We start from the raw sequence: 13405 nt of genomic DNA on the forward strand, positions 1-13405 counted from the left end.
CAAGAAAGCTGGATTAATCAGGTTCTTTCTGTTGTGGGATGTCTCAAAGTTTTGATCTGATATTGCTTAGGAATATTAGAGAAAGGGACACATAACAGTATACTTCTGCAGCACCGCTTAACACCTACAGTATGAAGTACATAGTAGGTTTTGGTATATTGTTATTTATTTGCTGATGATATTTCAGTGCCTGGGTCTAGAGCTCTGAAAGCAGGTGAGTGCTTATGTCTGTGGTAAGGGCCTGCTTCTTCACAGCCCTCTCATGTATACCACCTTTGCTCTGCAGAAATGAAGAGAAAAATTAAGGGGAATTAAAACATTACTTTACCTGCCAAAGCAAGTATCAGACACCTCCAGTGGACTATGCAGCAAATGATGGTGGTTTTAGAAATAACCTGCCAGCTCCAGTGGCTCTGCAGTAACCTCCCAGGACTCTTCTATAAGTGCCAGTTCCCTGCACAGTAATTACCAACTCTCTCCTTGGCAGATTCACTGGTGTCTCAGAGTAATTTCTAGGGAACTCACACTTTCAAATTTACAAGAGGCAAAGAATCTTCTATTTACCTCAAGAGGTCATCAGGGTATTCAAACTGTGCTAAGTAAGGATGCTGTTGATCATAGAAATATGGGGAAGAACTTGAATTTTTTACCTTTGTATTTTTCTCAGTGGGTGAGAGGCTGGGCCACTAGTTGATGGTGCAAAGACTGATGCGGGGATAATTCTCTTCTCAGGGCCTCTTCCCTTTCTTGAGATTTGGAGCAGCAGTAAGCCTGACTTCACTACAGTTAGAAACCCTTTGTCGTCTTCATCTGACACTGGCTAATTGGTACCACTGTCTAGGAGGAGATGGAAAGGAGATTTGGACTGGTCCGGTTGGAATTCTGACCTGTGCCTTTGGTGTTTGTCCTCTAGAGATCTCAGGGAACACGGAGGACATCCCTCTGGTGCGCTGGAGGCAGCAGTGGCTGGAGAATGGCACTTTACTTTTTCACATCCACCACCAAGATGGTGCCCCGAGCCTCCCTGGACAAGACCCAACCGAAGAACCCCAGCATGAGTCAGCAGAAGAGGAGCTGAGAATCCTCCACATCTCAGTCATGGTAAAAGCAGCACAACTGTAGCCTCTCAGGCTATGGCTTATATTTCCTTGACATTAAGAGTCTGGGTGCCATAGACATAGCTGTGTAGGACCCAACTCCACAGTCTGATCCTTGATCTTATTAATAAGTACATTTCCCATTTATGGGAAATATCTCCACCTGTGGTGTAAGTAAAAATTGCAGTTATTTCTGTACCACCATTACCCAACTGTTCTAAGAACATGCCTAGACGGGGAGTAACTTCTACAAACCAGAGACAGTGTCAGATGGGGGTAGTGGATTGTCTTAGAAAGGAATTATTCAATTAGATCAGAATATCTTATAACAGTTTCTCCATAAATGTTTGCTGAGGGACTGAACTGCCAAGCTGCTTGCTGCTACTGAGCCCTCTTCTCCCAAATGGGAGAAAATCAGTCCTGGCTTTCTCTCCTCTTACAATAAAGGGTGTGCCAATTGATACTTGCCTTTCTCTCTAGCCCATCTCAGAAACATCACCATCAACATCCCTTTTACGATATCCCTTCTGAAAATTAGAGAATTTTTCCTAAAATTCTAGTAACTTCTGTTTTAGAATCTCACTAGAAAGTAAGTGCTACAGTGGCAGGCAGGGGTTTTGTTTGGTATTGTTTTGCTCATTGGTGTATCTTCAACACCTTGAGTAATGCATTCACATAGTTAATGCTTGATTATAATTATTTGTGGAATAAATGAATGCATTTCCCAGTAGAAATGGAACATGCCTGATTCACTTGGTATTTTTATTAGTAAAATCAGTACATCACCTGCTCCTAGGGTAGCTTGAAAGCAGGTTGAGACTTGACTGATTATCTGCGGACTATATGTATGGGAGGGGATGGGCTCTTTCACTGTTAGGAAGTTCAGCAGAGAACCAAAAGAGGTCTTGATCTAAACTTTAGTTTATCTGTTACTCTGGTACCATCACTACGTGCTGTTTAGTTTTGTGTATTAGATTGGGGAAAACTGAGCACATTTTAGATGTATTAAAATTTTCATTATCTAAATATTTGGCATGGAAAATATCCCTGTAAAATCTCTGATAAAATCTCAGAATGCAAGCCTTCTATTTCTTCCTCAGCCAGTGTCTCCATGAATAACTGACTTGATAGATTACCTGTGTATGCACAGATGCTCTACTTTGTTTAAACTATGTGGTTGAGAAAAGAGTCCTTGAATAGCAAATAGAAAAACTTCAGTGTCCAGATATGCCAGAAAGTGAGCAGGTAAATCAGATTACTATGCCTCACATTTACAAATTAATTGAGGTTTATAACATTAGGGTTAGAGTTACTTGTACATCCTTAATCAAAGACCACTGTTTCTTCTCTCAGGAAAGCGTGTCTTCTTCATTGCAGCTTGTAGTTTCCAGATTGTGGTGAGATCGGGCAGACCTGCAGAATCAGCCCTGGCATCGCTTGGGGTGACAGTTGCAGAGGTCACATTGTTTTTGTCTTTATCATGTGGTCTGATTGCAAAGAAGGGTACAATGGTGGACTTTCCACCAGCTATCCACATCCCCCCATCAATGTGGGAAGCGGTCATTGTGATGGATAGTTTTAGTTTTCTTCTGGTCCAAGACCATTTCAAAGGTCCAGTCTTTGTAACACCACAAAAATGTTTAGGGTAAAGAGAACTGTAAAGAGATTCCCAGGAACTAACGTTGGGAGTGGCTGTGTCTGAAAGAAAGACCCTGAGTGTAAGCAGTTAAGGCAGGCGAGGTGTCAGAAGCTGTGTTTAGTGGGGGTTGGGGAAGTGGTGTGAGTATCTGTGGGAGGGCAGTCCAAAGATTGTCCTAGTTGCTACATGATATCTTCAGTGTAGCAAGGACCCCATCTTCTATGCTCAGAATGAGGTGCTCCAATAGATTCTCCAGAGAAGTGTGTGTGTATGCCTGTGTATGCGTGTGCATATTTGTGGGGATGCGTGGCTGATCAAGGATGCCAAAGCATTTGAGGAAATAGTTGGTGTCCTCAAAATGTAATAACCCTTACAAGAAGCCCTACATTGCTAATGCTTTTTGTTGAGCCCCCCTGGGCAGGAATTAATGGAAAGTGGACACTGAACTGGAAAGAGAACAAAAGTCAGCCTTAAACCTGGGACTCTTTGAGCTCTTTCCTTCATATGCTACTGGTTACCCATGGCAGACCAACAATGATGTTCAATTTTCCAAATAAAATGGGAGAGATTACTCCTTCAGCTTGACTTTAGTTTATTCTATGTTATTTTCAACTAAGCTGGAGGGGGCAGAGGTTCACTGGAGGGGGCAGAGTTTCAAAGGGCTTGAGTAGGGCTTCCCTGGTGGCACAGTGGTTGAGAGTCCGCCTGCCGATGCAGGGGACACGGGTTTGTGCCCCGGTCCGGGAGGATCCCGCATGCGGCGGAGCGGCTGGGCCCGTGAGCCATGGCCGCTGAGCCTGCGCGTCCGGAGCCTGTGCTCCACAACCGGAGAGGCCACAACAGTGAGAGGCCTGCATACCGCAAAAAAAAAAAAAAAAAAAAAAAAAGGGGCTTGAGTAAAGGGTAAGGGTGCGCAAGTCTGGTATTTGTCTCTGGCTTGCCCTCTTGGATGTGGATGGGTCCACATCTCCATGAAAAATTCAGGAAAGCCTGTGGCTTCTGCAGGAGCACAGGGCCCCCAAGGTGAACTGAAGACATAAGTACTCCCTCCCATCCTTGCAAAGATGGTGTGGTCAGTGGAGCCTCCTGCCACCTCTCTTGCCATCCCACCTTTCTCTATTCCTAGTGCATCCACCCTCAGACACTGTCTCTCCTATCCTTTACATTCTATTCTAAAAACAGTTTCAAAGTTTGAAGTTTTGTATCTGCCCTCAACTTAGAAATCAAGCCTGAAGGTATCCTGTTTGAAGATGTCGTTCCCAGAGTCTCTGATGGGAACTCAGAGACTCAGGGATTGGTAGACTTTATCTGATACACTTTATGCAATATCTTTTGGAAGTAAGTAGGCAACCATTTGAGTCATCTGGAATGACAACATTATAAATGTTAGAAGATAGCAAATTCCTTTGAGTAGTAACAGTATTGGGCAGCAAAATGCACTTAAATGAAGTCTTATTACCCAAACTCTGTTAGTTATGAAATAACAATAGCAGGGCTATTTTTCATTAACTATAACAATCAATACTGATGCAGTTTTTAGTTGGATCCAAATAGCATAATTCAAAAAAGAGAAAAGTTAAGGTTGTCAAAACATGAGTATACCTAACCATTTCTCTCTTGTTAAGAAAATGTATATTTAAAAGCTTAACAAATAATCTGAAATATTTCTAATATGTGCAGAGGGAATTAATGGTTCTGTAAACACCTTAAAGTTTACATTTCTTTCATTTTTGTATTTATACTTTTCTCATCCATATAGCCTCAGGGCAGAGACTGCTGTTTATTTTTATATTTTGCATTTACTGTGTTTTATTTACACACAAAATGTCAATATAAGTAATGAGAGACTGAGATATAGAGGAAAACCCTTTTTTTGTATCCTTTTGACATTGTATGGATGAAAATTGGTAAGTTCTCTCTTACACTATGCCCAGTATATATATACCATCAGCAAAATCGTGGGCTTACAGAAAACCAATACCTCAGCTAGGAACTTGGCAGTTTAAAACTTTAAAAAACCCTTTGCTTTTCTTATTTTTCAATCACATCCTAAAATTTTTTAATTATTTTCTCCAAAGAAGTACTATTTCTTCTTTATATAGAATAATTGGATTTCCTTTCTGAAATCTTATATTATTGCTTTGAGGGTCACATGATGTATTTTAACCTCCTGCATGATTCAGATGTGGCTGAAGAGATTTATTTCAAATTTTGCAAGATAATTGACATTTAAAACTACAGAAGTACACAAGGATTCTCTTTTGCAAACTTTTGAACAAGTGAAAGCAAAGTCATCAAATGAAAATTGCTATGTGAGCTTAAACCAGAAGTCAAGGAATTCTTCAGTTATAAGCAAATTGTTTACTCCACTGAAGATCAAGTTTTAATATGACTTTACATTAGATAGTCAGACTCTGTGTGGATTTAAATTTCCATATTATACTTTTGCTAATTTACCATGTGATCTACATTTTTCTTCTTAAAGTACACAAAATAATTTAATGGTGCATAATATAATTTTAATGGATTATCTACTTATTTCATCTTTATAATTAAAGATGGCAGTGTTAATAGACTTCCTATATGCATATGGGTTAAGTATATTTTTCACAGCAAGTAGCCTTTCAAACATGCTTCAGTTTGATATATATGTATATATATTAGTGCTAACTAATACATGTAATATATACATATATATATTATATATATTAGTGGTAACTCCCATTGGTAGATAATACCTTTTGTAGTTCAGCCTTCTTAGGCACAATTCACAATTGAGGAAAAAAATAATCTTTGAGCATTTGTCTATCCCCCTGAGAGTTTTATGAAGAGAACCCATCAATCAAGCCTGGGTGCTATGCAGGACCACTAGCCCCGGCTGTGTGGAGCCCATTGGCCAGTGTCTGCAGGTTCCTGTGGCCTCCAACTGCTGGCTCCTCAGGGGTCCCCAGGCTCCTCATTTCTGGGAGCCCCAGGTGAGCCCCTGATGCATAGTTTTCTTTGGGGAGAAAAAATGTAGGAAACAAGGTTCAGGATGTTCCATTCTGGGGAGGTCACCCTTGGGGCTGAGTTAGTGCAAAGCCCACAGAACACACGTGTGGGGGACCCTAAGATTGTGCCTCCAGGACTGCAGACAACTTTGTGCCCAAGGACCCATCCATGCTCTTACTTGAGCATCCTTAACTCAAGTTCAGTTCAGCTGCCGAAGCGTCACATATTACTTGCTTGAAGCTGTCTTCATTTCACTCTTAAAGCTCAGCCATTTCTAGGGCAGAGAAGAGCAGTTCTAAGCATGGTCATTGCTATGTGCCACCAAGACTGTCAGGTACTTATTAGGTGTATGTGGGCATAGGAGAGAGGGCTAGATTCTTTTTCTTTCAGTACCTTTTACCTTCAACAAATCTGTTACAGAAAATTTGTTAGCAAATTCATTCATCAGAATCACTTTTGCATCTTTACTGTCAATTGATATTATTTGTTTAGTTGGAGAGAGGATACCCTAATTTATCAGGGCTAGTCCTTCTGATCTTTGAGAAACAAATGGAGGTGTTAAGACATCTTGTGTTACCACAAAGGACAGAACTAGAGTAGTAAGTTGGAAGGTACAGAAAGACAGGTCCTCATTCAGTCCAAGGAGCTTATCTAGGAACTCAAGCCATCCATCATGGGGCTAGATTGACCTATTGGCCATACTGTCCACCTACCAAAGCCATCTTTGTGTTCTTGGCCTTCCATGAGGAAAATGGTGGGCAGTTCCTAAAATAGCAAGACCCCTAAAAACAAAACCCCTTTGTTCCTGGGTTGTCTCTGACTGTCTGATGTGCAACAGCCTGGAGATGCCAGGGTCCATTTGAGGGCTATTTCAGGTACTGAGGGAGAGTTGGCTTGCAAACCTCCCCCATCCGGCACCGTGGTTTGGCTGTACATCTCTTGTCAACATGCATTAGGTGCAGGTACATGTGAATCCATTAGCCATTTCAGTTGATTAGCTATTCCATCTTGCTGGCTGCCCTCCCCTATTCCTGTAGAGTGGGAACTGGGGTGTAGTGGAAGGAAACACTGCATTTAGTTGGAAGGTGGTCTTCAAATCTGGGTTTACCACTTTATATAATCTGCTGTCCTTTTGGGAAGCTTCATTATGAGATGAATGCATTGGTTAGGCTTTTTAGCTTTAAAGAATGGAGATCTACTCAGACCTTCTTTGTAATGGAGTTTTACTACAGAAATTCATATGGAGGTAAGGGAGACAGAAATCCTCTGATTAAAAAAAAAATCTAAAAAGAATTTCATGAAGCCTGGAACAGGTAGGTTGTGCAGGATCCAAGTCATCTTGTCAGCCCCCAGCCTCAGCACTTTGTGGTTTGGCTTTTTGCAGCACCTGTTTCTGTTACTTTTGTTGCCATAATGAGAAACTTTGTCCAGCCTACTCTGTAAATGTTTTCCCCATTTTGACACTTTTATAAAATGTTTGTACTATCCATTCACTCATGAAGTCACCTCACTTATGACCTCACCTGACCCCTCTCAGCTTTACAAGGTTTCCAGTTTTGTTCCTGTGGCTGCCAGCTTCCTTACTTCCCCCCACCCTTTTTCTAACTCAGAGAAACAAGCAGATGGACCTCACTAGTTACCATAGTTCCCGTATGTTGAGAGACTTTCCTATCAAATTATCCCATAGGTAGATGTAACCTTAACCAGCCTTCTTCTGTTGGCTCTAGTTATGGGGAGGTTGCCTTAATAGGTGACACAGAAAATGGTCACTCCTGCTCCAGGCACAGCTTGGAACCACTTCCTTTAGTAGAGGTTGGTAAGTCATGAGTCCATGATTCACTTGTTTAATACAGTGGGCAACTACAATCTAACTTGTAGAGGTGTTAGGAGGATCGAAAGATTTCATCACCACCCTCACATCATCATCACAGTCTTAATTTTGCACTTACTATGTACTTATTATCTAAGTACTTTCAATATACATTAGCTTATTTTTTATTCGTATCACAACAGCATGAGGTAGAGTTTGTTATTATCTCATTTTACAAACGAAGGCACTGAGGGCCAGACAAGCTAAGAAACTTACCTGAAGTCAAACAACCCTAAAGGTGCAGAGCCAGGATTTGCATTGAGGCAGTTGTCAGAGTCTATATACTCTAAGAAGCAGCCAGCTCATATCCTGGCCCATAGTGAGAGCCCAAGATATATTTATTACATGTCCTTTTACCAGCTTTTTTTGATTTGTCAGCTTTTTTCTGCTGAGATTCATCTGACATGTGTCCCCATTGTTACTTCAAAGCCACTCTTTGAGCCCGAGGACCCACAACCAAGGTGGCATGCAGATCTGTCTGTCTGTTCCTACACCAGGAAGCTAACCCCAGAATTTGAGAGTCTGTTCAGCTCAGCTGACCCCACCTACTAACCTTGGCTGCAGCCACTCTGCCTCACAGCTGGCAGCGGGTTTATTGGCAAAGAAGGGAGGAGGGAAGTTGGGGACTTCCAGCTCTAAAGTTGTGAAAGTCATGTAACAGTAAACTTAGGCTTCTTCATATACGTACTTTCACACTTTTGCAGTAAACCAAAAAAGCATTTTAAAAACATTATTGACCTATCATTGATTTTAAAAAATCATTGACTCATTCGTTCAGTTATTGATTCTTTCATGCAATGATATGTCAGGCTTCAGGTACTTTTTTAACTATTAAGGAGATAGAAAACTAATAAGACAAGATTCTGCTTTCAAGGAACATTCAATCGTATTATTAACACTTAATGTTTGAGGATGGCCTTTGGCAGAACTGAGTGTCAGGTGATTCCCTGTTCCATTCCATTCTTTACATCCTCTTTACAATTCTATTATTCTCTCTCCTGAAGATCATAGAGGCCTTCAGTTACCCCCATTTCTCCAGACAGCAAGGAAAATAGCTAAGAGGCCAAATTTTCACAAGGATGCTAATGTCTTTTAACAACTTGTTGTAATATTCTGTTCAGCAATTTAGCTCACTTGATAGAGATGCCAACAATTTGCTTTTAAGTACTTAGTTCCAAAAATCCCTGAAGATCTTTTTGAAATAAAGAGTCATAATCTCTGTGGGGTTTAAATCAATATTAAGAGCTGGTAATATTCATAGTGATGAAGCTATCCCTTCACTCACTGTGTCCCAGACAACGTATGGGATTATTTTCATGAATAATGTCAGTCAATTTCCATAGCAGCTTTGTGAAATAGTATTAAATCTCCCATTTTTCGGATGTGAACACTGAGACGTAGAGAAAGTAAATCACAGACCGAATTTCACATAGGTGGAGCCAGGATTCCAGGCAAGTATATCTGACTTCAGACTTCACTCTGCTGTAAGAAATGCAGCTTGGTGGCATGAGGGCTGGCTGGCTTCTCCAGTTTTGTAGGCTGTGGAACAAATGTGCTTCTTTTGGCTAGTACAGCAGAAACCCTTTTGGTTGATGGAGATTAGCAGGGCACATAGAGAATTGGGCAAGATACTGTCATGGTGGAGTCTCTGAGTCACTTCAAAAAGTGAAGAGCTAGACTGGGCAACAAGATCAAGCATTACAGAAGCCTGGGGTTGGATCTGAACAGAGGTCTTTGAGAAGCCAAGAAGCCACTGAAGACTATAAGTTCTATGGTGTAGTACTTTAGTTCTGTGGTCTAGCTATGGTAGTTTATAGCAGTGGCTTTGCTATCAGAGAGACCAAATTAAATCCTCATTCTGCCACTTACTAGACTTTCTAGTGGCTTTGGAAAAATTGCTCAGTCTCTCTAAACTCACTTTTCTTATCTGTAAAATGGGAATGATAATAGATTCTACCTCATAGGGCTGTTATGCTGATTAAATGAGGTGATTCTGGCCTCTCCCATTGCGGAGCACAGGCTCCGGACGCGCAGGCTCAGCGGCCATGGCTCACGGGCCCAGCCGCTCAGCGGCATGTGGGATCTTCCCGGACCGGGGCACGAACCCGTGTCCCCTGCATCGGCAGGAGGATTCTCAACCACTGCGCCACCAGGGAAGCCCAATGAGGTGATTCTTATTAAGCACTTACTACAGTGCCTGGCCCGTGGGAGGTGCCTAGTAAATACTGCCTAGGTAAACTCTTGGGGTGCCATGTAAGCTGGATGTGACAATTTCTGTGTGCAATGTGTTACCCAGGGGCCCACTACCTTAGGGAGCCAGGAAAGCAGGTGGGATCATAGCAGCGTCTTACAGGAGTCCTAGAGGGGTTGTGCTCAGGGAAAAGACTGAGGCAATTAGGGACATCAGGGCCACAGAAGGTGCCCCTTACAAAGCTGGGATGTGGTCATGGACATCCAGGGCATCGTTAAGTCGCTTTTATTGTTTACAGGGTTTCCTAGCAGCTATCCTGTGGTTTAGGATGGTAATCTCAGCTCCAAACTTCCGTGGAAGAACTTCATTAATTAATTATTTTTTTTCATCAAACCAAATGACGTCATTATGGGAATTCCTTTTCTGCCCAGGTATCCACAGATACAAAGCTTGCTATTACATTCACAAGAGAAAAAAGAAGGCATATAATGATGGGTGATATTCAGGGTCAGCATTGGTGGAAAAACTCAGAGATTCTTATTCTTAATGCTGTTATATCTTTCCTCCAGATCATGCTGTCTTCCCTCACCTTCTGCCCCTCCCTAAAGCTTTGGGATTCTCTCACAGACCTGAAGTTTGTCCTTAAATATGACCTCAAACCCACACCCATGGGCCTTGGTTGGAGACAAACTAGATTTAGGTAGAGTAGGTAGAGCTAGCTGGGCCCACAGAGAGACCTCTAGCATGGACAATGGCAGGAGATTAGGCCAAGGATCTGTGAAGGCCCAAATGGTAAACATTTTCAGCTTTGCAGGCCATTTAGGCTTTGTTGCAACTATCTAACTCTTGCCATTATAGTGCCAAAGCAGCCACGCACAGTATATGAATGCATGGATGTGGCTGTGTTCCATAAAATTTTGTTTGTAAAGACAGTGGGCCACATTTGGCCTAGAGGCCATAGTTTAGTGACCCTGATCTAGTACATTCTCCTCATTTTGTTTACAGAGCCCAAACAGAGACTAGTCTCTAACAGGTTGGTAGAAGTTACAGGGTTCTATTTGCAGTGTAAAAGATAATAGTTTGCTAGTCTTTGTTAGACTCCCATAGATTAATTATAATTGTCACTTAAGGAAGGCACTGATAAAGACTGTTCTTGCTAAAATTCAAGGCATATGGTATTTACAAGTTCAGGTGAAATGCGCTCACATTAACTTCTCATGAGAGGTATTGATGGGTTTAGTAAAGACAAAAGTTGATGAAAACAAAAATGTGCTTAGACTTGACAGAAGAAATATAAACAGGATACTGATTAGCAAACATGCTATCTTCTCTTCCCTGTGGCTCCTGCTTGGTTTCAACTTTGCCATACACAGTAGACTTATATGAAATGCCTGTTCATGTTAGAATATCTCCTTAAAGCAAAATACCTGATATAAATGTACATGTGGGCATGGAAGTAGAATTGTGCTTCCAGACACATCACCATCAAGTTGGTGATACAGAAGGACTTTACGAGTTGGTGGTGGCTTTCTGCCTTGCTGAGGAGGCTGAGGGTGGACAAAGCATTTTAAGACCTCGTCTCATAAAATCAGCTGTGACCCTTTCAAGTATCTGCTCAAGTTTATTCAAAGTCTTGCCTACGTGAGAGGCTGATGTCAGGAGCCCTCCTCAATGTTGCACAGGGGCCCCCACGGTACATCCGGGGAGGTTGGGAGCCTCTTAATACTGCCCTGCTATTTATGAATTCTCCTGACACCTCTATCACTGCTGCTGACATCCATAAATAGCAACAGAGATGAGTCAAGGAGCCTTCTAACTTGGGATGAATCAGATGCTCTGTTGATACATTGGACTGTGCCTGACAGTACAAGTGCTTCATGGAACAGTATCCGGAGCCTTCTGGGCTCTGGCTCCCAATCCCACAGTTTGCTTAACGTGAACCTAAGGTGACTTCTGCTGTTCCAACACCATAAAGAAGGCAGAGCTGTATGAGATCCCTACAGGAGATCTGATACCAAATGTTTATTAAAGGATTCAACCTTTTGTTTTCTCCCTTATTCTCATCTGAGGAAAAAGATGGAAGGCTTTGGGATTAAGACACAAAAGTATTTTGGATTTATGAGTCAACATGTCAGGATTTGGCATTTATGGGCCTTAGACACATTATTACAGAGTGAGGTAAGTTGCCACACAGAACAGACTCAGACATGCTCTGCATCCCAGCAGTGACGTTTTAAAGCATCTCTCTTTGATTCTCTATTTATTCCCGAAATTTCATGGAGTGTATACATCCAGGTCATCATCCTCAGGCTTTCCGCTGGCTGTGTCAGTCCCCAGGCCCACTCGCCTCAACTGGCCTCTTCTGATCAGCGAGAGCAGCCCCGGCATCTAAGGCCTCCAGCCTCTCCAGGTCACAGTCGCCTTCCTGTGACTCCACCTGGAGTTGGCATGGGGCAGCGTCCACATGTCCCAGCCAGGGCTTCCATGGCAGAGTGGTGCAGGCTGAGAGCCCAGCTGTACTCATACGGACTGTATTTCCTTTTTCTCTCCTCAACAGTGATTAAAGCTCGGTCGAGGAGACGAGCAGCCTCATGTTGGATAAGACCACTGAATTAGAAGTCAGGAGGCGTTCACTATAGTCCTTTTCCCCCGAAGAGTCTGTGAAACCTTAGGCGAGCTCCTTCACCGTCCTGAACCGCAATTTTCTTATCTGTATATGAATGTTTTCAAAACTTTAGGCATTCAGGTTTTTTGCCAAATTTTTATACAATCTGTGTTAGTGTTTTCAGAATATTTTTATTTAAATTGACTGTCTTTTTCAGCTTGAAGTTATTTTAGCTTTATCTCAGATGAAAATGCCAACAAAATCATAGGTTTGAAGTAATAGTTAATTATTTCAATATAGGTTAGGAAAAAATAAAATTGTATGAAATAAATAAAAACGTTTCATACTTTTACCAGCCATTAGCATGCCATCAACCAGGAGCACTGGATGGGCTGTGTGTACTCTGCCTCGGGAATCCCAGCCTAGATGCCCTTCAAGATGCCTTCAGATCTCACTTCCTAGGAATATGACAGTGAAGGACAGATGGGACGCTAGCAATCCCTGGTTAAAACAGACCTCAGGGTAATATATCGAGAAACTTGATTCCATCCCCTGCAGCAGCTCCGCTCTTCTTTTTTCCCTTTATGAGCATGAGATGATGGTCTGTGGGGAAAAGGGTGGGCTTCTGTGCCTATAGGTTGGGTTGATGGTGGCAGTTCTGCCCTGGGAGGGAGCTGTCACCTCCCACGGTGCTGATCTGTTGGAAGGAGTTTGGTGGCTGTGAGCCCTTGTCTGTGGCCCACTGGGATCTCTCTGCAGGTACTCTGAGATTTTGTTGAACTGCTGGCCCAGGGCCCCTGTGCTCAGCCGGCTCTGCTTCTCAGTCCCCAGGGAGTCTCCCTAGACATGCCCCCACCTTTGCCGGCAGGAAGTGCTCCAGGATGGAGTGGCCTCCGGACCGCGTGAGGGATCAGGTCATAGGAAGGGCCCACAACCTCCAGCTTGGGGGACTTGGTAAGGGGAAATGTCCCACAGAGCACTGTTGAATCACCTCTGGAGGACTTTGGGTGCT

General features: G+C 42.6%; 1 protein-coding gene across 3 annotated transcripts in view; it reads left to right on the forward strand.

Moving 5' to 3' along the window:
- ASTN1 (astrotactin 1) overlaps window positions 1–13405 on the forward strand; it is a 328942-nt gene that overhangs the window by 127037 nt on the left and 188500 nt on the right. For all 3 annotated transcript variants that reach the window (XM_059073144.2, XM_067031110.1, XM_059073133.2), the window contains exon 2: window positions 914–1101. In XM_059073144.2, the coding sequence (XP_058929127.1) occupies window positions 914–1101 (188 nt within the window). The remainder of the gene's footprint in view (window positions 1–913; window positions 1102–13405) is intronic.

Source organism: Kogia breviceps, chromosome 1 (genome assembly GCF_026419965.1).
Source record: "Kogia breviceps isolate mKogBre1 chromosome 1, mKogBre1 haplotype 1, whole genome shotgun sequence".
Taxonomy (NCBI): Eukaryota; Metazoa; Chordata; class Mammalia; order Artiodactyla; family Physeteridae; genus Kogia; species Kogia breviceps.